This window comes from Callionymus lyra, chromosome 1, assembly GCF_982586985.1.
Source record: "Callionymus lyra chromosome 1, fCalLyr1.hap1.1, whole genome shotgun sequence".
In the NCBI taxonomy this organism is placed as follows: Eukaryota; Metazoa; Chordata; class Actinopteri; order Syngnathiformes; family Callionymidae; genus Callionymus; species Callionymus lyra.
In genome coordinates this window covers 54,177,714-54,205,020 of record NC_141818.1, presented here as the reverse complement: position 1 = coordinate 54,205,020, position 27,307 = coordinate 54,177,714, and the positions used below count along the sequence as shown (strand labels likewise).

At 35.6% G+C, this 27,307-nt stretch overlaps 1 protein-coding gene across 1 annotated transcript in view; it reads left to right on the top strand.

The window, feature by feature from the left end:
• Positions 1–373: 373 nt before the first annotated feature.
• dmrt1 (doublesex and mab-3 related transcription factor 1) overlaps positions 374–27,307 on the top strand; it is a 27,762-nt gene continuing 828 nt past the window's right edge. The window contains exons 1-4 of the mRNA XM_087813021.1: positions 374–538; positions 2,271–2,406; positions 3,454–3,602; positions 11,577–11,739. Coding sequence (XP_087669147.1) covers positions 386–538; positions 2,271–2,406; positions 3,454–3,602; positions 11,577–11,739 — 601 coding nt within the window. The 5' untranslated portion in view covers positions 374–385. The remainder of the gene's footprint in view (positions 539–2,270; positions 2,407–3,453; positions 3,603–11,576; positions 11,740–27,307) is intronic.

Genomic DNA, 27,307 nt, shown 5'->3' with positions numbered 1-27,307 from the left:
CAGTTTTCATTCAAAAGAATACACTTTGAGAATTAAACTGTAAAGTGTCTTGAGTTTTTTTTAAATGTGTTTTGTTGTTTTTATAACAATGATAATATAATTTTATATTAATAAAATAATAGTTTACAGTAAGAAAAGTCGTTAAAAATGTTTATTTAGGCAACAACATTTTTCAAACAATCAAAAAAACATCTTGCAGATCCAAGAACTTATGTTTTTTTTAATTATTTAGATAAAGTAATTGAACTAAAGTCTTCATCATTGAGCTCAAAACAGAATTGTAACCCGGTGACTCGTCCTCCTGTCGGTCACTCCCACTGAGATATGACCAGATCTTCCAGCAGCAGCAGCTCTGGTCAGACACGTCTTCTTCTTCATCATCATCATGCTCACCCTGAGGAACCCCAAGTGTTCGCGCTGCAAGAACCACGGCCTGATCACGCCCGTCAAGGGCCACAAACACTTCTGCCTGTGGAAGGACTGCGACTGCGAGAAGTGCCGGCTGACCTCTGAGAGACAGAAGGTCATGGCAGCACAGGTAACATCTCATGAAGTTTCTTTTCTCGTGTGAAATGTTTCACCTCCGATAGATCCAGTCCATAGAAGGACTTAAGTGAAACAGAAAAGAGGAAATATGTTGGAATATGAACAAAAGGCTGATTTAATTTTACATTGTGACGTTTTCTATTTAATCTCTCGACGATTGAAGAATAAATTGAAAGTTCTGAGAGAATTAGTTTAGAGGTTGAGACTCTATTCCTTCTTCAAAAGTGCTTATGTGATGAGTTTTAATACTTTAGAATAAACTAAATACTTTTTATTTGTGTTTGTCCTTCCAACAAACTCTTATGACACAAACTCGTCATGTTCTCTGCTTAACAAGAACTACATCAAAATAAATAAATGATCAACAAGTGCAGTTATGTCATGATATTAAAGAAATTACCTTAAATGTTACTTATTTATACATTATTTTATTTAATTCTACAGAGTATCACTGCTATCCAGAAAAAAAATGTTGATTAGAAATGTGAAAAAATTATATAAAAATACTTTTTCTCAATTAATTAATAATTGTTTCTTTTTAAATATGACAAATGAAAAGAGAAAGTAGGAAGAAAATTAGATTTTCAAATGATAAACTATTTTCAGAGCTTTTTATTACTAAAAAATAAACTTAACAATATAAAAAAGTTTCAGAGCAGAGAGTTCACTCTGTCGGCTATAAAAAAAATCACATAATTTTATTAAAAACATCAGTTGTTTCATAACAACAAATCATCACTAGTTTAAAATTAAATGTGAATAAACACTTTATCACTATTAATAACTGCGCTAATATTTGTCTATTACACACAAGAATACTGTGGAATAGTATGTTAAAGTCAACCACTAACTTTTACTAAATAAAATACAGTTTTCTTTCTGTTTTAAATTACATAAAAATCAACAAATAGGAATATGAAAAAGCACAATATTTTATACTCGAGCAGTTTGTTATTGGAAATAGATATTAGCTAATTAAAAAAAAGGCTAAAACTAACTAAGAGTTTTATTAAACCAAAAATATAACGAAAAAAACTTAAAAATAACATGTAATTGCAGTTTTCATTCAAATGAATAAACTTTGAGAATTAAACTGTAAAGTGTCTTGAGTTTTGACCATTTCAATAAGGTTGCATAGATCAGAAGACAGTTCTATCTTTGACTCATGGATACTTTGGAAAAGTCTGTTCATGGTAATACATGTTTTCTATTTTTAAATAAAATAAAAGATTTTGTTTAATTAAAGAGAAAAAAACACAGAATGTGGAAGAAATGCTAAAGAAAAAAGAAAAAACCTACTATAACACACTTGAATTACTGTTGTGTAGGTAATACTAAGTCTGGTTCTACTTGAGGTTTCTGTCCCTAATTGTGACTCCATGACACTTTTTTTTATTTTTATTATAAAAGTTCCATTTTAAATGTAAAGTGTCTTGAATACCATGGAATATTTTATAGGTAATAGATCGAAAATGAAATACAGATATTTTTTTAAACAAAAGAAAAATAACCAAGATATGGAAGGAATGCTTTTATAAAATAAAATGAAAAGAGATCTGAACTCTTTTCAGTAAAAAGAGTAGAGTAAGATTATTATTTTACGATTATTTTCTTTATTAAAAGAACCAGAAATGTGTCTGAAATCTTATATTTTCTGAAAAATAAAATGTTTTTATTTGGAAACATGACATGAAAATGCAAAAGTATTTATTTCCTGGTGACAGGTGGCTCTGAGGAGACAACAGGCTCAGGAGATGAAGATGACTGGACCGGACAGAGACGTGCTGGTCAAGACCGAGCCGGAGGTCAAAGGTGACGCATCACAGCAAGTCCACTTCCACAGCGCTCACGTGGACTCAGGTGAGTCCGTCAGCCAATCACAGACGAGGGCCTGGATGACGTGATCTGGCAGCAGTTTAAAAGAAAGACATGGTGTTCCTCAGATTAATAAGGAGTCGCAGCAGGACCGGTCAAGGCTGCTCGTCCTCGAGGAGGAACTTGAGCGTATTGACAGAAAAAAAGATTAAAAAATGGAGGAAATTAAGGAACGTCGTGTCTCAGTGATTACAGGCTCGTGCTGACAGAAGAGAACGTGTGAACTACAATCTCACTGTGAGGGATTTAAAACAAATGTTATCGTAAAATATTTGGCCTTGTGCTTCAGAAAGGAAACAATTATTATTAAAAAAAAAGAAAAAAGATCGACAACAATTATCTAAAAATTAAAAGGCTTCTGTGACGTCATCAATGATGCCCGTCCTCGCCAGTAGATGGTAGTGACGCTGAATGTACGCGACTGATGCAATCTTTTGGAGGGAAATAAAAAACACAACAAAAGGTAAAGTTAACGTTAGAATTAGATTCGCTTTTGCCTAAGAAATGAATTTCGCTTCATTCCCAAGATGTTATTGTTGTTATGAACAACAACAACAAATAATAATACAAATAACATTTATAAAAAATTATCTATAGGTAGAAATAAATAAAAGAAAAAAACGAATGGAAAAAACAAAACGCATATAAAGGAATACAATCAAATATATTAAACAAACGTAAATGTATCCATACCTTTACTTACTTGCTTAAATGCACACAGATTTACCTTATTTGTTATGTTTAACAAAAATACAAAGACAAGTATCTGCACAGTTTCGTTGAATGTTTAGTTTTGAACAACATTTTTAAAACGTTTTGCTCTTAATTGTTCTTGAAATATTTCCCACTTTACAGTTTAATTTATCTTGATACTACATTCTCAAAAATGATTTAACAAGAATTGTTCCAGTAGGATTTAAAAAAATGTTAACAACTTTGTTTGAAAGTATTTTTGAACCTTTTTAATTTCATAATACTTGTTTGGTTTCCTCCGGTGGACGTGAGTCGCTCACCAGCCTCTAATGTCTGTAGCCTCGCAGGTTCCGTCGTCCTCCGGTCTGCCTCTGTTTCCCTGGACCTTCAGTGACGCTCACCCTGACCTGCTGCTGGAGACTTCTTACTACAACTTCTACCAGCATCCCTGCTACCCTGCGTACTACAGTAACCTGTACAACTACCAGGTGACTTTACACACTTCAGGATGTTGTTGACTAATCACAGCAGAGAAATGAGTCTGATTGGTTCTACTCTGGGGGGGAACCACAGGGCAAAGCCAAGAATAACTTAAGAATTCCTAAAGCAGCTCTTGAAATACCTGAATATTTTGTACTAAAATAACTAGTGATGACACATCAACTTCAAACAAACTAGTTGAATGACTTGTATACTGTGACTTGAGGTGTTTTGTGTGATTTTTATTTTCATTATAAAAGTTCTTGATGGTGATACATGATACATATTTAAATATATTTACAAACAAAAACAAAGTTATGTTATTTACAAACAAAAACAAAGTTAAAGTTATGTTATTTACAAACAAAAACAAAGTTCTGTTATTTATAAACAAAAACAAAGTTAGTTATGTTATTTACAAACAAAAACAAAGTTAAAGTTATGTTATTTACAAACAAAAACAAAGTTAAAGTTATATTATTTACAAACAAAAACAAAATTAAAGTTATGTTATTTACAAACAAAAACAAAGTTAAAATTATGTTATTTACAAACAAAAACAAAGTTAAAGTTATGTTATTTACAAACAAAAACAAAGTTAAAGTTATGTTATTTACAAACAAAAACAAAGTTCAAGTTATATTATTTACAAACAAAAACAAAATTAAAGTTATATTATTTACAAACAAAAACAAAATTAAAGTTATGTTATTTACAAACAAAAACAAAGTTAAAGTTATGTTATTTACAAACAAAAACAAAGTTAAAGTTATGTTATTTATATCATATTTCATTACAATGATTCATGACCTCATCAGTTTCATCCTTCATTCATCAAGTCTGGAAACACAACATTCATCAACTGCTATAAACCGGGACATGGAAACCTTTGCCACGTTTAGCAAGTGCTCATGGGAAATGTGTTCTCACGTCGCTAAACACTACCACTGTAGTCCACTGGCGTCGCTCGACTCCAAATCGCATAGAATCGCATTAAGATTATATTGTCAGCGTAACAGTTAATCCTCTCTAAGATACAAACAAAACATTGAAACTGAAAATGTATTGTTTTTTGTCCTGTTACAAGTCAGTCTTAACGTCACTGCAGTTACACTATTCTAACATAGGGGGAGCCAGAAACAAATGTTATGTAATTTTATGTAGTGCTGCATTAAAATTAACTTTAACATGTGGAGTGGAAGCAAAAACAATAACGGATTTCTTTAAAAATTTCAACGAAGAATCTGAATGTAGATAATAGTTTGTGTGTGTGTTTCCTCCTCGTCTTATAGGCTCACAAAAGGTCTTGAACATGATCATGTAGACAACTGACCGAATGTTTTAGTGGGAGGTCAAAGGTCAACTCCATCAGGTCATAGGAAAGGGGACGGAAAGAGGGGGCGGAATTTATTATGTTTTTGATAGTATTATTATCATATTTAATTGTATTGCTTTTTGACATCATATTTATGTATTATTGTTGTTGTTATTTTTTTTCTTTTAAGATGTGTACTGCATGTAATGCATCTAATATGCAAAAGTACTGCTAAAACTACAACAATTTCCACATTGTGGGACGAAGAAAGAAATATCAATCAATCAATACCCAAATAAAAAAACAATCAAATGTGTTTTGATTAAATCTTAACAATACTTAATACATACTAAGTAAGTGAGATTTTTTTTTTTTTTGCTCCTTATGTTAATTGTAGGGAGCAGAAAGTGAGGAGAAAAACCCTAATGGAAATTCAAACATGTCCAATTTCAATTAAATGTGCATAGTATTTATTATATATAAATTAGGATGATTTACTTTTTTTTAAATTCAGCAATTGTAAGACTCGTCACCTGAACTCACTCTTGTCTGCGAGTTTTTTGGGTCATTATTTTGTTCACAGAGATACTTTTTATCAGGCAATTTTAGGTATTTCAGCGGAAGTGAAGAAGTTAGTTGCGACTAGACGATCTAGAAGGTGCAGGTTGTTGTGATTTTCGCCAAAAATAAAGGTTAAAAAAATGAAACATTGGACTAAATCAAAATAGAAAGTTTAATATTAATCAAAATGAGTCACAGAACGCAAAAATATTTGTCAATAAAAATGTTGTTTTGTCAAAATATGACGTATATCTATGAGATAAATAGAACTTTTTTTTATGCCATTTAAGATGTAACGGGGTCACACACACACACACACAGACACACACACACACACACACGGCGTCTCAGCTGATTTATCCGTAATGTTTCATTATTGTTTCAAATCAGCGTCTTGGCGAGGCGAAGTGCGTCTATAACTCAAACACCTCTGATGAAGTGGACGATAGCTTTATGATAAATGTCCCCCGCTTCTCCGTCCCTGTTCCTTCAGTGGCAACATCCAGTTTTGGGGTCACTGCCTTCGCTAATCTGTCAGCGGCAGAGCCGAGCCTGAATTGCAAAGGTTAATGGTATTGTCTGTCGGCAAGAGGGACAAACTGCTACGCTCCGGCGCTCGGAGGGGAAAGTGAGCATATTAATGCTAATCAGTTAGCACTCTTTAGCATAATTTTGTCATCCTCTGTGGTGATTTATGGTATTTTCACTGGGATGTCAGCTGGAGGCGCTGCTAGCTACGCTCATTCAAATTCAGAGGCCGCTTTTATGGATCAGTCTTATCACAATATTGGTGGAATTTAACATCTCAAACGTTGAAACTTTTTTCAAGCATTGAATTATTATTTTTTTGTAAAATTGATTTAATTAACTTCCATTTCAATAGGTTTATTTTATTGGATAATTGATTTCAATAGTTTGTAGAAAGGTTGCATTTGTTTAGTTTGAAACACAACAATATTTTGAAAATGAATACATATTTTTTTACACACAAGGTTGGATATTGTAATTCTATATTTCATATACATTTTTATTTGTAGCCTTTTAAATTCATCATAAAAAAGTTGGTATAATATTATCACCAGACAAAACCAAAATAGTACCGAGCTTCTTGATCAAACAGTTACGTGATCGTCTCCTCATTTTATTTATTTAGAAAATATCACAATTAAATTATTCAAAAAACAAAAAAATCAACCTTTTAATTTAGAAAATATTGAGTTTTTAATCCAAAACAAACAATTAATAAATGCTTTAAAAAACAATTTCAATAAGAATTCAAAGTTTCAACATTTTAAATGTTATATTTAAATAATACTCTAACAAAACTGATATATTTGATCAACTTTATTCATATTGGAAGAAGAAGCTGCTGGTTTGATGAACAAAAGACACGGAAACCGAGTTAGCAAGAAGATAGCAGTAGCACATACCTTCAGATATCAACACTTCCCATAACACTCTGGTGCTACTTTTGTTCGGTTTCATGGTCAAAATGTTGATGAAGAGCTGGGGGAGGTTTTTGAGGAGGTATCTGGTAGTGATGGGTTGATGATGCTTCATGAAACAGCTGATGAGGTATCATGATACAGTGTCTTCATTGGATGTCGACCTCCGCTCTATTATATTTGTCTTTCACCTACTGAAATCCACAACTAAGAGCGCCATCTAGTGGTCTCTCAAAATGAAGACACTGCATCATGAGATGTTTAATGAAGCCTCTTCAACCCATCACTAGTAAATTGTGTCTGGGTGGATGGACTGATATGTCACCAGTCTCCAGCAGATGTCACTAAAGAGTTTAAAGGCTTTCAAGAAAAAAACGGATTAAATGATTAAAAACCTTTAAAATTACATTTTATAGTTAATTTATGGTTTGTATACCAAAAATGTTTGTATAAAAGACAATCATTCAACGTTTTATTTTAGAATTTACACTTAAATATTCACGGCGTTTATTCATTTGTGTGGTGCAATTAAACCTCCGGCCACTAGTTGGCAACATTTGTCAGATCCTCCGTGCCAAAGTAACAACAAAAGCAGGCGAAATGGCAGCAATGAGTGAAAAAGAAAGGATACACCAGGCACCAGGAGCTTTTGAAGCAGATGTTTGGACTCATTTAAAAAAAGTTTAAAGTTAAAAAATCAACATTGACAGATACTGGATATTGCATGTTGCATTGTCAATATAAATTTATATTTTTTGTAAATATTTTGAGAAGCACTTTCCTACAAGCCCTTTCTCGTTTGATTAGAGAAAGTATTTGCACGTTTATTTACTGTAAAAGCCAGAAAAAAAGTGTTGTTGTTCTTTGAAAGAAACGATATATATGCTTGTTCCTACAGTAATGCAATATATCCCAACAAATTACAGGTGTAATCGTGATACGTATAGTATCGCCAGATTCTCTGACCCAGGGTTATTTTATTTAGGTAATAAAATTCTCAGGTCTGCTTTAGTATATGGAAGTTACAGGAAGTGTCTTGCTCAAAAGAAACAGTATCATTAAAAGATTCCATGATGTTTTTTTACAGTGTTTGTCTAACTAACAGACCTCATTTTGAATCTGACTGTAAACAACAATAATTACTAGTGTAGCTTTATTGTCGTAAAGGAAGATTGTAGGTTTTTAAAGTATTAAGAATCGTTTTATTTGTTCAGTAATCCTGTGAAAAAAAGTATTGTGTTTGTAGGTTTAGCTAAAGGGCTGCTCTTCTCTGCAGAAAATCTCAGAGGAAACACTTTAGATTATCACCCCAAACCATCTGCTTCCCCATGAGATGCAGGTGGAGACGATATATGAGGGTGGTGTAGATTCTCCTGACAAGAGATGGTGCCAGATAATGTCGGCTCTCAGGGAGGTAGTGAAGCCGCACATGTTGAGAGCCTTATGTTCATATCAATAATGCACAAATATAGTGACGGAAACACTGTTTTCAGGAAAAATTAGGTGAATATAATTTGGACTGAAAATCCATCAAAATATTAGACAAATAACTGATCATGACTCGAATAAACTGGAGGAAGGAGAGATTAAGTTGTTCCTTCCCGTCCACTGCTGTAATGTTATGTTAGTTTTAATTATTGTTTTACTATGTACTTCTGTACGGTGTTTGCCCTTTACTACTGTCTATTGTTGTGTTTTTCTTAGTACTACTATATCATATTGTAATATTGTATCTTTATTATTATTATGTTATAATATAATTTTGTTATTCTTTTGCACTGTATGTTTAATCTAAAATGTCTTTATGTTTAATCTCTTTTTATTTCTCTCTCGACTGTCAAGTTGCTTCTAGGACAATTCAAATGTTCCCACTGTGGGAGGAATAAAGGATAATCTTATCTTATCTTATATTTCTTAAACAGTTTCTAACTGGCACTACTTTAAGATATACCTTTATTCTTCCTACATTGGATGAGAGCTAAGACTGAAGTCTTTTTAAGTCACATTATCAACCTCCACTTCAGATTATCTAATCTTTTTAGACTTCAAATCATAATTTAATTTGAATATAAACCAACTGTATATAATCTTCTTGTAGGACATATTTAATGACTTGATTTGAGGTTAATTTCAATCTAATTTTAAAAGTGTACAATTATAACAGACTTGATATAGTTTAAAGAACAATTTATAAGAGAAGAGAAAAACAAGGTCCCAGCCAATCACAACGAGTCACAGTGGCGGTGGATAAAAAAGTCCTTTTACCAGGCAGAAACCTCGAGCAGAACCAGACTCGTGTGTGAACAAAACTTCCTGCTGTGACCAGCTGGGTCTTTTAAAATGGGGGCCTCCAGGGGGCGCTAAGGGGCCTCTTGTAATTGGTATATACATGTTTTTGTCCTGAACATACAACACGCATTTTAGGCTTATGGTGTTTGGGTGTTCTTGACATGTTGTAACTGAAAGAACAACGATTTCAAGCAGTAATAAATCAAATTTTCTCTCTTGTGTAAGTGAAAAGAAAATTGAATAAAATTGTTACACCTGGTAAGAAAAAAACCTGAAGACTCAAGATCTGTATATTCTGTAGGTCAGGGGTGTCAAACTCAATCACACACAAGGCCAAAATCATTCCTTTCTACTCAATGTATTTAACTGTTTATTTGTTTGTTCTTCTTCAATAAACAAATTACCGTTTTACTCGTATTGTTGACATCCATCACCTATTTTCCTTATCTTATCTAAAACACTCGCATCTTTATAGGTCACCAACATGAACATTTATCCACACAAACATAAACAAACACTAAAAATAAACATAAAGATTTTCTGAATGGAAACTCAACTGTCTGATGAATAAAAAGAACATAATAAATTGGAATAATAGTGAAGCTGCATCATTGAAAGGAAGAGTAAAAGATGAATGTATATTTACAATCCTCCATTTACGAATCAAACCTTCTCTTCACTCCTCTATGCAACTTTCTGAAAGACGTTCACAGAAAACACTTTCAGGAGCTCGGCTCCAATCGTGGTTATATTTTTCACCGTCTAACACGAGTGTCGCTTAAATAACAGTTTATAAAGCTGTCGGGGAATTGATGGTGTGACCAATACGGGTGACATAGCGAGGCCTGACAGAAATCCGATTCCATAAAAGTGAAATTGAAAACCCTCAGCGTGGCCGCAGTGCTGAGTAGACAGCTCGTTCTAAAGTTTTCCGAGGGTCGATGGGAGCCGGTGCGCCATGTTGCAGCTCCGTGTTCTTATCAGCCGTCCTGAAGTCCTTCAGCGGCGTGTTCGTGTCAGCAGATGCAAACTGAAATTAAACTGATTCTATTACAGCCATGGATTTTCACTTTTGATCGAATGTTTATAAATGGTTTAGAACTGGTGATACCTGATGTTTTATTATATATAGGTATATGAAGGGGGTGTTTTAAAAGTAATCCCCATCTGGTCAAGGGAAAAAGGGGTTCAAGGGGGGCATACGACCCCCTTGAAAATCCAAAGATCCAATTTCAATCATATTTGTATCATATTTAAACAAATTAAACAAGAAAGATTCCAATAATTTCATTTTATTTCAACACAATTAGTCCCATAATCTGCCTGGATTTACTCTCGTCTCTCACCCGAAGCTCTCTTCAAAGGGAAAGGGGGCACAAGGAGGCCAAATAACCCCCATGAATGTTCAATTGTGTCCAATATTGATTAAATCTATAGCATATTTATTGCATACTAAGTGTTATTTGCATCATTTCACCTCATTTTTGTTGTTTGTAGGGGGCGCAAGGGGCGTCCCATAACAAAATTAAATCCGTCCAATTCTGATGAAATTTTAACTTTATGTATTAAATACGACTAAGTACGTGAGATTTTCAAAAATTCAACTCCTTTCACCAACTATAAGGGGGTCTTTAAGACCCCCTGAAAATTCAAACATGTTTTATCTCTGTGAAATGTATATATTTTTTAATTAATTTTAAACTAGGAAGATTCACATAATTTGATCTATTTCAGTATCTGTTAGTCCCATAATCCTCTATAAAGGCAAAAGACCCCCATGACAATTCAATGGGTCTGGTTCTAATAATTTTTTAGTAATTTGAATCACACCTACTACCAACCAAATAAGTGAGCTTTCCAGAATCTCAGCTACTTTTGTGTTATGTAAGGGGCGCAGATAGAGTAGACTCCCTGAGTAGACCCCCCTGAAATTCAATTAGGTCCATACCAAGTAATTGATATTTCCAGAATTTCACTTCCTTTCACTAATTGTAAGGGGGCGGCAATGGAGGTGCAGAAGACCCCGACGAAAATTGAAATGGGTCCAATTTTAAAGAAATGTGTTCTAAATTCAATACACAAAAAATGAAATCCTTTAATCTTATTTCCGCCACTGTAACGCTCATAATCATTTATCTTATTTCCTCCATCTCTCTCTTTAGAGAAACAGGGGGCACAAGACCAACATGAGATTTAAAAAACATTTAATTTCAATAACATTTTAAACATTTATTACATACTAAGTAATTGAGATTCCAGCTCTTTCAGTTTATTGTAAGGGGGGACAAAGGGCGCAGAAGACTGGCGTGAAAAGTAAATACATGGTTTTAATGTTAAAATGATCATTTTTTCCATGTCTTTGTTGAAAACAGTTGACTCATGCTGACAGCCTTCTGTCCACTGCCAACTCAAACTACCTGAGCATGCATTCCTACTACCCACCCAACACCTACCTGACCCCGAACCTGGGCTCCAGCTCCTACGTGACCTCCACCTTCACCTCAGAGGAGTACAGCAACTGCATGGACACGCTCGGTGAGTCGTCTGCTGACCTGCATTATTATAAAAACCTCTCATAAGACTCCCCGCACCTTTGTTTGTTTTCGACTTTCACCTGTCCGTTTCCTGTGGGGGTCCCTGGTAAGCTCCCCTGTAAAGCGCCATGCTCCATTACAAGACAATAACAGTCTCAGCCGGTGGCCCAACCCTTAATAGAAACCCCCTCATCTGAGATTACTGCTGTTTTCCTTCTTTGTTTCTGCTCCGTGCTCACGAGGAGCCTTTATTGTTTCACCTGCCGTCGCAGGGAAGAGCGTCCTCGACTCCAGAACCAGAGGAACTAACATAGCAGCCATTTTAACGTGAGATAAAGATTGTCATCTTAGTTGAAGAGTTTTAGTTTTATATTACACACCAAAGATATGTGGACACAAATTGACCTAAAAAACATCTGTAAGCAAGTTAGTGAGAGTTACCAAGTCACGACATTGCTTGCCTTTCCAACTACCCTTGGGGTCTCTGATCTAAAGTATTTTGCTGATTAAAAAAGATATACCTTTAGGATTAAAAATGTATTATTGGTGCTTTTTTATAAACACAAGGATGTCTCCTTCTGCTTCACTTGCTGCAGCCATGTGTGCACAATTACGTACACGTCTGCATTTAAATCATGCAAAAATGTTACTTGACTCTGGTGTGGTGATAGTGTAATAACAAGTATACATGTAAATGTGTAGTATTGTCCAGTACTTGACTCTGGTGTTGTGATAGTGTAGTAACAAGTATATATGTGTAGTATTGTCCAGTACTTGACTCTGGTGTTGTGATAGTGTAGTAACAAGTATATATGTGTAGTATTGTCCAGTACTTGACTCTGGTGTTGTGATAGTGTAGTAACAAGTATATATGTGTAGTATTGTCCAGTACTTGACTCTGGTGTTGTGATAGTGTAGTAACAAGTATATATGTGTAGTATTGTCCAGTACTTGACTCTGGTGTTGTGATAGTGTAGTAACAAGTATATATGTGTAGTATTGTCCAGTACTTGACTCTGGTGTTGTGATCGTGTAGTAACAAATATATATGTGTAGTATTGTCCAGTACTTGACTCTGGTGTTGTAGTATTTACAGACCACATGACTCTTGACGAAGTCGTAACTCCTTCATTTATTTTCAAACCAAAAAATGTCCAAACATTAGCTTTAAAAGCTGCTGGACTCACTGTATCTTCTCGTCCTCAGTCATTACTGGGATCTTGAGGGAGTTCATTGTTCCTTTAGCTGATGAGGATGTAATGACTGCTGCCATCTGGCGGCCCGAAGTTAAATTGCAATACAAAAATGAACAAATGCAGAGAATTGTTGCATGTTACAAGTAAATTGAAAAATTTGATTTTTTATTTTATGCACACTTTATTGAAATGTAAACCATACAAGAACTATGATAACAAAGAAATCACATTTTTTTTAATATCAATTTGGTATCATAAAAAGACTTTCACAATAGTATGTATCAATATTCCCCTTCACATGTGACAGGTCACGAAACCGTAAATCATGAGTATTTGATTGACAGTGTCAAAGTAGAAGAACATATTAAAAGTCGATGTAATCAATTGACTTTGGAGATCCCGAACGTCGGCCCCTCCGTGATTCATGGCGTCTCCGATTGAGTCGTCCGAAGACAGAGATCCACATAACCTTCAGGAGCGCCGTCCTTCCTCGCCTCCCTCCCTCCCCCCCAACCCTCCCCCCTTCGCTGTCTCCGCAAAATTGCCTTCTGGAGTTAGTGAGCGGGAACAGTTAAGATTTACAAACAATGATGAAGCTTGTCATGCGTCTTTGTCCATCCGTCACGGCAGGAGCCGAGGGGAGAGTCGTCCTGGTGTACTTCATAAAAGCCAGCTCGCTGTGAAATACGCCCCCGCCAGGCCTGTTTACTGCGCCGCACTCGTCAGCAGCCGCGCCGCCGTAAATCGCCGGGCGTCCGCCGACAGCGCGGTCCATCAAAACTCCCGAACCCCACCTCGGCGTGCCCCCTGCACCCCACCCAACCTCCATCAACACACACACACAGTGTTTCTCCACAAACGACTTCCTCTGCGGGATCTATCCACAGATGAGTCCACGTCAGAGAGTTATGGCTGTTTCAGTGGCGGAGCCGGAGTTTGTCAATGTTTATGTTCTTCCTTATTTTGTCCTTGTCTAGACTTTATTAAAACTCACAAGTTCAGTCTCTGCCACTCCACAAACTTTCATAGTCTCCTCCCAGAAGCCTCGCTAGCATACGCTAGCATTAAATACCTTCCAGGTGACTGAGGTGTGACGAGGAGCCACTGGAGCAGGTAATTGTATTAACTAAACAGTGTTTTTGGCTAGTGTTAAACTATCAGAGTCTACATTCAACCCACACATTAATTGTATTTGTCCCTCAAGTGCTTCTATTTCAAAGAGAAACATTTGCAGTTTTATCTCAACTATGAGGCTAATAAACTCAAGTCTGATTCGTGACAGATGATTGGTCGCTACATTACTGTATATAAATTCACGTCTATGTTGCTTCGTCAAAAGTGAACGACGGCAGTCATTGGTTGACTGGGCGGCAAAGCATTACAGAAGTTACACAGGTAACCATGGCTGTGAAAGTTGTGAGGCAGTAGACAATGTTGAATTTTCAAGTTCAATTAAAAGTTGTTACATAATGTTAATTGAATCAAGTGAAGGGATTCCACTCCATCTCAGACATCATTTATAAATTTATTATTATTAATACATTGAAATTGCTGCATGCTCGAGACCTTGGCTCCCGTAAGAGTGATCTGCTGCCACTTAAAGAGACTTTGTGTTTTCTACGTATATCAGTGTCATAAAATATTAGATGGTTGCATTTAACAAATGCAAATGTTTTATTTTTCTTTTTAATTGTTTTTTTATGTTGTATTTTAAGCAATGTTTATGGTTAATTTCTATATTATAAGGTTGAATTTGTTATTAAATGATTTAATAAAAAGAAAACACTTGAAAACAAATGTTTTCCTTTTTTACGCATTTGGGAATATTATAAATTTTTAGAATTCCAAAGGCCAAGGATTGAAAAACAAAAAACAATCCCACAATATAACATCTAAAAAAAACTTTTAAAATTCTATCATATAACATTCTAAAGAAACTGATATACTTCTATACCACTGAATGGTATGAAACACTAGAGGACCGACATCGTTTATTTAAAAAAATATACTTTTATTTTTCCTCCTCGTCATCAACACCTGAGACGCCACATAGGAAAAGATGTTTTGTTATATCTCAGCTCCGAGCGTCCAGTCATTTAAATGCAAATCAGATCGTTGAGCTATTGCAGATGTTAATCCTGCTAATCGATCGACCCGCGTGAGCCCATTACGTTAGAAATCCATTACTATCTTTCTAGATGATATTCTATCGATTTCCCTTCTCCCGTCCCGGCGTACAGTACCGCTCCGTGAGTGACGGCGCCGCCCGTCGTTCCAGGTGCTCGACCTCGGCACAAACAAAAATAAACAATAGCGGAAAATAAATCCATTTCCGGGCCGGCGTCAGTATTTTCTTTGTTTCGTGGGATGAAGGGTGTTTTACTGGCGCTCGCATCAGTACTTGCTGAAGTGCACTCGGACGACACACAACGGCTCCACTGACCCACAACCAATCTGGAGACGTCAAGATCGCTCACTGGAATTTATTAAAGCCACTTGTTCTCACACAGGACGGGAAACTTTGCTCGTCAAGTTCAGGCCAAAAACTATCAGGTTGTTGACAACATTGTCATTGTTTGCTGCTGGTTTGTGTTTCTGGTCACGACCCTGAATACACACCTATAGTGCATGTTAAATGAAGCGGTAAGTCATTTAATGTGGCCCGTAGGAGACAAAAATCTTGGATGAAAACATTGAAAACATTTTTAATTGTTGGGATTCAACTTTTCTTTTTTTAAATCACAAGCTTATGATTGATCTGAAAACTTCTTAAAACTAAGGATTGAATGTAGGATGAAAATTTGCCCTTTGCACACTCAAGTGGCACAATCAAATGGCCAGAAAGTTGGATAGATGGACACTTTTCACCCTTAATAGGCACAATCTTGGTGACTAACGACGAGTCTTCGGAGCAGATACTGACGTAAATGTCTCGAGTAAACACCAATTTTACCACAAAAAATAATAATAACACAATACAACACAACTTAATAACTTGTTTATATTGGTGAAAAGTGCTGTCAAGTGTCAGTGATTGTGTTTCAACTACAATCAGTGTTAAAAAGTAGTAGAAGAAGAAACTGTCGAGTCATTTCCTCTTAGTGTGTAGTAGTTTGATTTGAGACAGTACTACACTGTAAGTGTGTAGCAGCAGAGTTTGATTTGAGACAGTACTACACTGTAAGTGTGTAGCAGCAGAGTTTGATTTGAGACAGTACTACACTGTAAGTGTGTAGCAGCAGAGTTTGATTTGAGACAGTACTACACTGTAAGTGTGTAGCAGCAGAGTTTGATTTGAGACAGTACTACACTGTAAGTGTGTAGCAGCAGAGTTTGATTTGAGACAGTACTACACTGTAAGTGTGTAGCAGCAGAGTTTGATTTGAGACAGTACTACACTGTTGAAAGTATACAAGTAAGTGCACTGTCTTACAGTGTACTGTAAAGCATTTGATTTGAGACACAGCATGTGTTTAACATGTTAGCGAGAGAAGAGTGTAGAAAAAAATAGTTTGAATGAATAAACTGAAATACTCAAAGTTTTGAATGTGTGATAAAAAAGTGCAAAATTACTGAAAGTATTACATATAATACTTTTGTGGCATAGGTTTGTGCTGCAGAATCATGACAAGAAGGTCATAGGTTTGATTCTCCTCTTCATTGCTTTCCTCTAATAACTATAATATTTTATATATTAATAGATGAGGCTAGTGTGTTAGCATTCTAGCAATTTATTTTTCCTAGCAACCCTAAAAAATGACGTGGAATGAATCATAAAAACTACAATCGGCATCAGAGTGAATTTATTTAAGTTTATTATAGTTGGATTTGTTTTGAAAAAAGTGTTATTCCTAGGTCTGAACGGAGCAGCAGTGGTTTGAAACAATACGAGTGAACAACAAAACCTTCAAAATCTACTTGAATCCAGATGCCTTTACAGAAATCAACAATATCTCATCGTCGGTTTCTGAAAGTACTTTTTTTTTTTATCTGATGAATCTTCATGACGGAGGTCGTGATCTGAAAAAAGTGATTGAATACAACTTTATTAATCCGTCTTCCTCTCCCGCGTTGACGGCGACCACAAGTGGTGTAAATAATCAGTGTTCAAGTGTGATCAAGAGAGATGATGACCCGCCGAGGCCCGTCAGCGCCTGCAGCGTCTCTTTCAGGCCAACAGTGATGGACTGCTGAGGAACTTTCCTCTGGTTCACCTGCTGTGCAGGAGCCTCCAGCTAAAGAGCGGCTGTAATTGCTGAGTCGTGGCCGGAGCGTCGGTGTAATGTGTTGTACAACAGCACTATTAACACCAGCCCCGGGGCTGAGGGGACGTTAAATGATTAGCGCCGTGTGGTTTATGTCTCTCCGGCTCGCTCGCACAGCACACGGCTGCTGATGAAAATGAAACCTGACTTCTATTGACGTCCCTTTTTACGCGCTCGCGTTAAGCAGTAAACATTTTATTCGGGATTGTAATTCTCAGGCGTGTCAAGTGGAGTCCGTTAGGTTTCATCGTGCTACCTTTGCCCGGTGCTTTAGGTTGTCGGTTCGAAAGCAGCTTTGGTTTCTCTTGCTCATAGGTGGGTCTTGATCGGTACTTTATGACAGAGTAGTCGAGACTTGTTTGTTAAGAATCTGATGATACCAAACGTATGACATTACAGGGTCAACGATATGATTAATGTTAATGTAATGACCATAAGTGTAACTCACAACTTGAGTGTTAGTGTTTTCCCTTGATCACATTTTCACCATCCTTGTATCTGTTCATGTCCTATCGTTCTCCTTCTCTTGTAAACTCATCTTCTTTACCAGTTTATTCATGTTAACCTTCATTTACAGGATCAGCGCCCCCACAAACAAGACAGGAGAAATTAAGTACTGACGGTCACAACGTTTGTAATAAAATGCTCGATATTTGCAGTTATTATTAGTTTATCATTTATTGCGACAGAAAGCAGAACAATATATTGCAATATTCTTTTTTTAAATATCTATATTGTAAAAGTGTATTCACAAGGATATATATGTGTAGTATTGCCCAGTACTTGACTCTGGTGTTGTGATAGTGTAGTAACAAGTATATATGTGTAGTATTGTCCAGTACTTGACTCTGATGCTCTGATAGTGTAGTAACAAGTATATATGTGTAGTATTGTCTTGTACTTGACTCTGGTGTTGTGATAGTGTAGTAACAAGGATATATGTTTAGTATTGTCCAGCACTTACTGCTTTGTTTTCAAACCAACAAATTTCCAAACATCAGCTGCTGTTGTCACTGTATCCTCTTGTTCTCAGTCATAGTCAGGGTCTCGTGGGATTTCGTTTAAAATATGTGAACATGTTTTATTTTTTAACACACTTTATTGAAATGAAAATAAAAAATAAAAGAACTATGATAAAAAAGATAAATATGATTTAATTTTTTAAAATCCATAAATGAGACTGAATATCAATACTGTATCGTGAAAAAAAAAAAAAATCTTAAGTGTATCTCTGTTCGTGTGGTTTTTAAATAAAGGCTGCGTTCCCTCCCACAGTCCAAAAACATAGAACTTGGGGAAATTGTCCGTAGGTATGAGTGTATGTGTGTGTGTGTGCCATGAGACAGACTGGCGTCCTGTCCAGGGTGTCCCCTGCCTCTTGCCCAATGACACTGGGATATTCTCCAGGCCCCCCTGAGACCCCCATAAGGGATTAAGCTGTAAAAAATTAATGGTCAGAAAGATATCTACACAAAGACACACAATTGTTTCAGGATGTTTTCTTAAAAACTTGGTCAGTCCTGCTCTGGTCCTCCATCATGGAGTCTGTTGTCGTGGACTGACGAATGGTGTATCCTTGGCAGCTGGCTGAAACAACTCAACGACTTAGATAAACACATCTGGCAGCTTTAGCACCGGAGCGGGGGGGCGGTCCTCCCCTCCACCCCCCCGACAACCATCACTCGTCCTGTGTCCTTTACTTTGGCATTTTTCTTACGCTGTCCTGCTGCTGCTGCTTCTTTTGTTGGAGACGAGATGATGGACGAACAGGTATCGATCGGTGTTATTGCATATGTTCACACCTTCTCAGACGCACAGACTGACGGCTCATCTCCAGAGTTGATGGTGCAGAAGGTTTAGGGACGAGGGTCCGGTCACGCCTCCGCGGTCCTGGCCGGGGACAGATCGGTTAACAATACGGGAGCGAAGGGTCCTGGCGGCTTCATTAGCCTTTGACCCCCGACACTGACGCCTCCTGTCAGCTCGTCTGCTTCATGGCGCAGCAATAATGAGCTTCTAAGTGTTTTCTGACCTTTGATAATTGCACCGTAAACAACCCTTTGAGTCGCCGACACCAGAGGAGAAACTTAACAGTATATGACGTTTATTAGCTTCACATCTTACACATGATGTCACCACCATAACATTACGACCACTTGCCTGATGTTGACCCTCCATGAGACCAAAATAAAATTCCAAGTATAGGTTGTAACTGAACTAGTTCTAAAATGGTAAAAGTCAATAAAAGTTGGATTAAATAACAATAATAAACATTAAAATTGATTTATTGTAAATACAGAGGGCAAAATACTAATGGGAGAGTAAAAATAATAATAATAGTGTTTATTTATATTGAACCTTTCAGAAATACTATATATACACACATAAATTAATCCATTCATGCATCCATCCAAGTTAATTTATCCATCAATCCAAAATAATCCATCTATAATGATTAATCCATCCATCCATCCATCCATCCAAATTAATCCATCCATCCAACCAAAATATTCCATCCATCCAAATGAATCCATTTATTCATCCATCCAAATGAATCCATCCATCCAGATGAATCCATCCATCCAAATTAATCCATCCATCCAAATGAATGCATCCATCCAAGTTAATTCATCCACCCATCCATCCAAATAAATCCGTCCATCCAAAATAATCCATCTATAATGATTAATCCATCCATCCATCCAAATAAATGTATATATCCATCCAAACTACTCCATCCATCCAAATTAATTCATTTATTCATCCATCAAAATTAATCCATCCATCCAGATGAATCCATCCTTCTATCACACACAGGAGTTAATAAAGTTAAATCTCGAACATACACCTATAAAGTTGTGTGTTTCTTTTCAAACGACTCAACAAAGAAGCTTCAGACGATTAAAGTTGTGTTGAAGTCTGAGGAGAAACATCTCATTGTTGTCCGTCAGGGAGAAGCTCCTGCTCTGATCATTGTAAAGTGTCCTCGACGACGCTGATCCCAGACCCTCTGTGGGTGGAAGGTTTTTGTCGTGGACTCGTGAGTCTCCACCGTCCAGCGCCCACTGTTTAAAGCTGTCCTGCTCTCTGACTGAGTTTTCCGGGTCATTAATTGTGGCCCGTGAGCGTGAGATGAGACGCCAGACGCCCACATCAGCGTCCGCCTCGTCCTCAGTTAGACACACATGGGACCCTCGGCCAGGGACGGTTCCTCTAGACACTGCTCGTATCATTTTGATGGAGCCATTTCATCCCAAGCCAACCTTGTCGTGTCAACTTCTCATTCTAAAGCTTGAATTTGTGGTAATGATTTCCTCTCCGTCTTTGTGTCCCTGGACGGCGGTGACAGTGACGGGTGTGTTTTGCATCGGCCTTCGATATTTTTCAATATATCTACAGCGGCGGCTCCCGTTTGTCTTCGTTTATCTTCTTGCTCTGATTTAGAAGTAATTAAACCACTTGATAATTGTAGCTGCACTTTAAATAGAAACCACAAGGTAGTTGGATCAGGGTTAATAGAGATACTTTCCTTTATTTCCATAACAAAGTCTTGACCTGCTAAAAGACAGAATTAAATGAGTTGCATTTAAAGTTGATTTTTGTAGATATTATGAAACTGTTCTGACTTCAGATGACTCAGAAATCCCATGAAGATTTGAGTGAAGAGTAAACGTGAGAACAAAAGTATAAATGTTCCTGACAAATGTCCTGAGGTAGCAGTTTAGCTGACTTGTGTTGTACGAACATGAATTGTACCAGATAATAACCTTGAGCACATTCTGTTCCATTGTTGACTTGAATGACGACTGTCAGCTTCTGCTTGTGCGGTTCGGTCTCTATAAAAATAGTATTATATTGATTAGTATAGCAAAGAACGAATAAGTAACAAAAAAAGAGAATGTTGCTTCTCCCTTTAAATCTCTAGAAACTTTGTTTGATCAACCGGAACTTGTTTTATTTCAGTTGAAAATATTTTGATTATAGTTAAAAATTGTTTGATTACAGATGAAAATTGTTTGATTACAGTTGAAAATTGTTTGATTACAGATGAAAATTGTTTGATTATAGTTGAAAATTGTTGGATTATAGTTGAAAATTGTTGATTATAGTTGAAAATTGTTTGATTACAGTTGAAAATTGTTGGATTATAGTTGAAAATTGTTGATTATAGTTGAAAATTGTTTGATTATAGTTGAATTTTTTTTGATTATAGTTGAAAATTGTTGATTATAGTTGAAAATTGTTGGATTATAGTTGAAAATTGTTGGATTTTAGTTGAAAATTGTTGATTATAGTTGAAAATTGTTTGATTATAGTTGAAAAATGTTTGATTATAGTTGAAAATTATAGATGAAAAATGATTGATTACAGTTGAAAATTGTTGATTATAGTTGAAAATTGTTTGATTATAGTTGAAAATTGTTTGATTACAGTTGAAAATTGTTGGATTATAGTTGAAAATTGTTGGATTATAGTTGAAAATTGTTTGATTATAGTTGAAAATTGTTGGATTATAGTTGAAAATTGTTGATTATAGTTGAAATAGTTTGATTATAGTTGAAAATTGTTGGATTATAGTTGAAAATTGTTGATTATAGTTGAAAATTGTTTGATTATAGTTGAAAAATGTTTGATTATAGTTGAAAATTATAGTTGAAAAATGTTTGATTACAGTTGAAAATTGTTGATTATAGTTGAAAATTGTTTGATGATCATTCTAAGGTGTTCATTGTTTATAAAGGAAAAGATGAGGTTAAAAGAAACGGCATTAAAAAATTCAAATCAAATTAATCCTATTTATAATATTGTATCCAAAAAGCTGCTATAAAAACTTTCCATAAATTCTCTGATATAATGTAATTGCAAAATAAAAACCTCACTGTAATGATTGAAGTAACTGAACAGATATTTAATCTGTGGCAGTCAAAGGACAATATATAATAAAACATACTTTGAAGCCTCTAAAAACAAAGCTTCTTGATAACCTGAACCAGCCTCGCATGTGAAGTGTTCTTGATCGCTCTGTTATTCATCCCTCGCTCTCTGACGGGACACGTGGGAGGTTTCTGGGGAAAAAAAACTTCCTTTTGTTACTCCAAACAAAGAGTGTTATAGTTGTGTGATCTGAGAGTGGAGAGTGACGACGAGGGCAAGAGTTCACTACGAACATCAAACATCCACGGAGGGTTAATGTTGGTCCGAGGAAGTCGTCACGACGAAAACCTTCCCCAGATATTCAGTGTTTAGAGAAGAAAATGTTATATAACATTATATACAAATATATGTTTTCAACTTTGAATAGGAACTTATCAAAATGCATTTTTAAAGCAGCAAAGTAAGACTTTCAATTTAAAAAAAAACATTGAATTTTCAATATTATTTTTCAATGCATGAATGAATTTAAGGTAAAATTCAAATGTCAAAATTAAATGTCAAAATATATAAATTCAGTGAACATTTGTGGAACCAAAGAGATTACATTGTTGTTCACAGAGACTTTCTTACACGTTTTATTTTTTACGTTTAATTTTTTTAAGTGAATACCTTTTTAAATTGAAATTGTTAACATTCATTTTTTTTTTACATTGTATTTCTTCACGTGAATATATTTTTTAATTGTTTACATTTAATTGACTATCATTTTTAATTGATTTTCTTTAACGTGCTTTAGAAAAAAACATTACTTACTGGCTTACTTTATTTTTAGATTTATTTTTTTCAAAGTGAATATATTTTTAAATAGAATTTTATTGTATTTTTTTTGTACAATAATTTTTTTCAAAATGAATACATTTTTTAATGTATTGTTTTTTTTCTTTTACATTGAATATTAAACTGAATTCATGAAAGCATTGAACAAAAAAATAAAGGGCAAAAAACAAGTGCATGTCATTAAATGTTTTTTCAAATTCAACGTCAAATTTTGATCAAAATTCCGTGTTAGAAATTCATTTTCAAAGTCCATGAATGTTCTTCCAAACATGTTCTTCCAGTTTCCACGAAAAAACTCAACTGTGACTAGTAGGATCGTGGAGGGCAGGTGGTCATAATGATATGGCCCAGTAATGTACACAATGTGATCAGTTAAGAGTTCCTGCCGCACATTAACGTTCATTTGTAGAACACGTCGAGAGCCGATGAAACACATGTTCCTCCTGATTTAACGTCCCGGAGAAACATTCCCGAGTCTAAGCTAATTACGGGATGGATTTCCCGCTGACGAGAGGATTGAGACTCGTCGTCGTGGCGACGTCGCTGGCACCGGGTTTGCTACACAAACATTAGCAATAACGATCGTCACTTTGGAAGTCGTGACAAACTGCACACGAGCAGAAACTAGAGTCCGAAACCAATCAGGAAGTTAATGAGCAGAGAAATTGCTGGACTCGCCTAAGAGGAGGGGGAGGGAGGGGGGAGTGATGGGGGGAGGAGGGGGGGAGTGATGGGGGGAGTGATGGGAGGGGGGAGTGATGGGGGGTGTGATGGGGGGAGTCAACCATGGGGATCAAGCTAGTCTGAGGGGTTTGTTGTTTTCTTAACACCTCACATGTTGTAAAGGTGCAACTCACAACTAAAGCTTGAGAAAACATCGATACTACGAGACCATGTTGTTTTATTTAACGATACTTTCGACATCGTTATATATTTCTTTGTCTTTTCAAATCATGTTTCTTTCTGCCGTAGTTCTTTTATGGTTTATACTTCAATACATTGTGGATGAAATAAAATAACTGGGTTTTCTAATTACAGATATATTTTTACAGCTCTTGTTCATTTTTGTGTTGCGATGAAACGTCCAGTCTCTAGTCGTTACGTCCTCCGCAGCTACAGGGAGAATGAAATCCCAGGGATGGCTGAGGACGAGAGGATACAGTGACTCCAGCAGCTTTTAAAGCTGATGTTTGGACATATTTTTGTTTCAAAACAAATGAAAGCAGTTTTGACTTTGTCAAGAGTCATGTGGTCTGTAAATACTACAACACCAGAGTCAAGTACTGGACAATACTACACATATATACTTGTTACTACACTATCACAACACCAGAGTCAAGTACTGGATAATACTACACATATATACTTGTTACTACACTATCACCACCCCAGAGTCAAGTACTGGACAATACTACACATATATACTTGTTGCTACACTATCACCACACCAGAGTCAAGTTCTCCACAATACTACACATACATCCTTTTTACTACACTATCACAACACCAGATTCAAGTACTCCACAATACTCCACATATATCCTTGTTACTACACTATCACACCAACATGGGCAAGTACTCCACAATACTACATATACATCCTTTTTACTACACTATCACAACACCAGATTCAAGTACTCCACAATACTACACATACATCCTTTTTACTACACTATCACCACACCAGAGTCAAGTACTCAACAATAGTAAGTAAGTAAGTAAGTAAGTAATATTTATTTATACACATATATCCTTGTTAATACACTATCACACCAACATGGGCAAGTAATCCACAATACTACACATACATCCTTTTTACTACACTATCACAACACCAGATTCAAGTACTCCACAATACTACACATATATCCTTGTTACTACAGTACCACGGTATATCACTATATATCGTATCGTTGACCATGTAACCCGATATGTATTTACGAAGGAAAAAAAATAAAATTTGCGCCTCAAGATACAAACATAACATTGAAAAGTCCGATTTTTTGATACATTATGAACATTTTATTTGTTAAGTTCTTATGCAACGAAAACTTCTACTTTATTAATCTTTTGAAAGGTTTGAAAAGGTATTAATTTGTTTTTGTTAAAAAAAAGGAATTGAAGAAAATGTTAACGTTCCCAATGGTTGTTTGTTCTTAATTAAATGTTAGATCAACTATTGTGATAAATGTATTTATAAAAAGATACGTTTTTTAACTCTGAGCAAAGATGGTATTTGCTTGTACGGTCTTATTCAAAAAGGTCTTTTGTCATGCTAGCTAACGATGCTAAGAGGGGTTAGCATGACAATGCTAACATTTTCACCTTTATTCATTCATTCATGAACTACAGATACTATATATATATATATATATATATACTATATATATATATATACTGTATATATATATACTGTATATATATATACTGTATATATATATATATATATACTGTATATATATATATATACTGTATATATATATATATATTTTAACATTTTTAAAACGTAAATCATATTGAAGTTCTTTTTCCTCTGTTCCTTCTTTCTTTTCGCTTGAAACACTTATTTTGGAGGGTTTTCAAGCCTTGAAAACACATATTTTACCATGTTTGTTGTTCAAAATAATAGTTTATTTGTAATAGTGTGTGTGTGTGTGTTGATATAAATGTGTGTGTGTGTGTGTGTGTGTGTGTGTGTGTGTGTGTGTGTGTGTGTGTGTGTGTGTGTGTGTGAGAAGGTAAAACGCGTGGCTGCACACGTCTCCTCGACTGTAAAAGACCTGATGCTCTCTGTTCATCTCTTCGTTCAATTAGCTGTAAATCCTCTCCGTCAACTCGGCGTGTGTTGTGCCGACGAGTCGACGCGGCTTCGTTCGTTTCACAATAGAGTTTCTCTTGCGCGAATATTTACACGTCTTTACTTTATGTTCCGCCGGCGACTTCATCACGTTTACGGCCTCGAGGAGTATCCAAGAACAAGATTTGCAGCTCGATATATTTGGGATTTATCTCCGCGGCCGAGTTAATATAATAACATCCATTATGGAGCTGAGACGGCAAAACATACTTCACTTTATTTATTCCTCGTAAACACCAGCAGTAAAGCGTCCAGGATCTCCTGAAACTAGTATTACTTCTAAGGTACACTAACAGAAAACACACATTCACTTTTCAAGGAGAAGAATCTTGATTTGTCATTGTAACATATACAGTGAAATTAAACTGCTTTATCTTTCTTTAATCTCAACGCTTCCTGGCTTCCATTAATACATATGCACTGGTGGAGGTCATTCACCTTGACCCAGAGACAACACGAGGGATACCACAAATACATTTGTTTTGGGGGGCTTCGGGTCGCTTTGACACAGAGACGACACAAGGGATACCACAATCACATTTGTTTTCAGGGCCATTGGGTCATATTGATCCTGAGACAACACAAGGGATATCACAAACATGTTTACTTTCTTCAGGTCACTTTGACCCAGAGACAACACAAGGGATGCCACAAACACATTTGTTTTTAGGGCCTTCGGGTCACTTTGACCCTGAGATAACACAAGGGTAATTAAAATTTATCAGATAAAAAGTGTTAGCGCTAAGTGCTATGTACAAGTTTGCATGATAGTAACAGAATTAAAAATAAGAAAATATAAACTAAGAAATGAACTGAATAAACACAGAGATTTCTACACAAACACCTGGTAACTCAGATAGTTAATAATATATATATATATATATATATATATATATACAGTATATATGTGTGTTTTGCTAACTATTGTTTTGCTATTGTTGCGAGGAGGAAACAATCAAAAGCAGGTGTAGAAAAAATATGTAACACAATGAAAAAGAAGATAACGACAAGATAAACTTTGACATGACATTATTAATATCATCTTAAAACATCATTTTATTATTCATTCAGTTTCTCTGGAATTACATGTCACTTTAAAATAAATGTATCTTCATACAAAACAGTTTTATTCATCATTAAAAGACAACTTTTTAGCAAACGGTCAACTTGGCAAAATACATTTAAATGAATAAATTCAATTAATGTTTCAATGTTGCTACTAATAGAATTTAGGAAACAAACCAAATGTTGGTAAGTTAGTCGTCGGAAACATCTCTACATATATTTCTATATTTATTTGTTTTTGATTATTATTACTATTATTCTTATTACTCTGTTTATTAATGGATCACATCACCAGAAAAGATGTTCCAAGGACCTAGAGAGGGTCAGAGTGTGTGACTGACTCGAGTTATTAAAAGAAATGTATTTCTTTTCTATATATTTTCTATAAATGTTACTTATTTATTGGGTTTATAAGGATGTCTGGAGACACTTTAAAGTTAAAACAACACTTTATAAGAGGAGAGAGATGAAGAG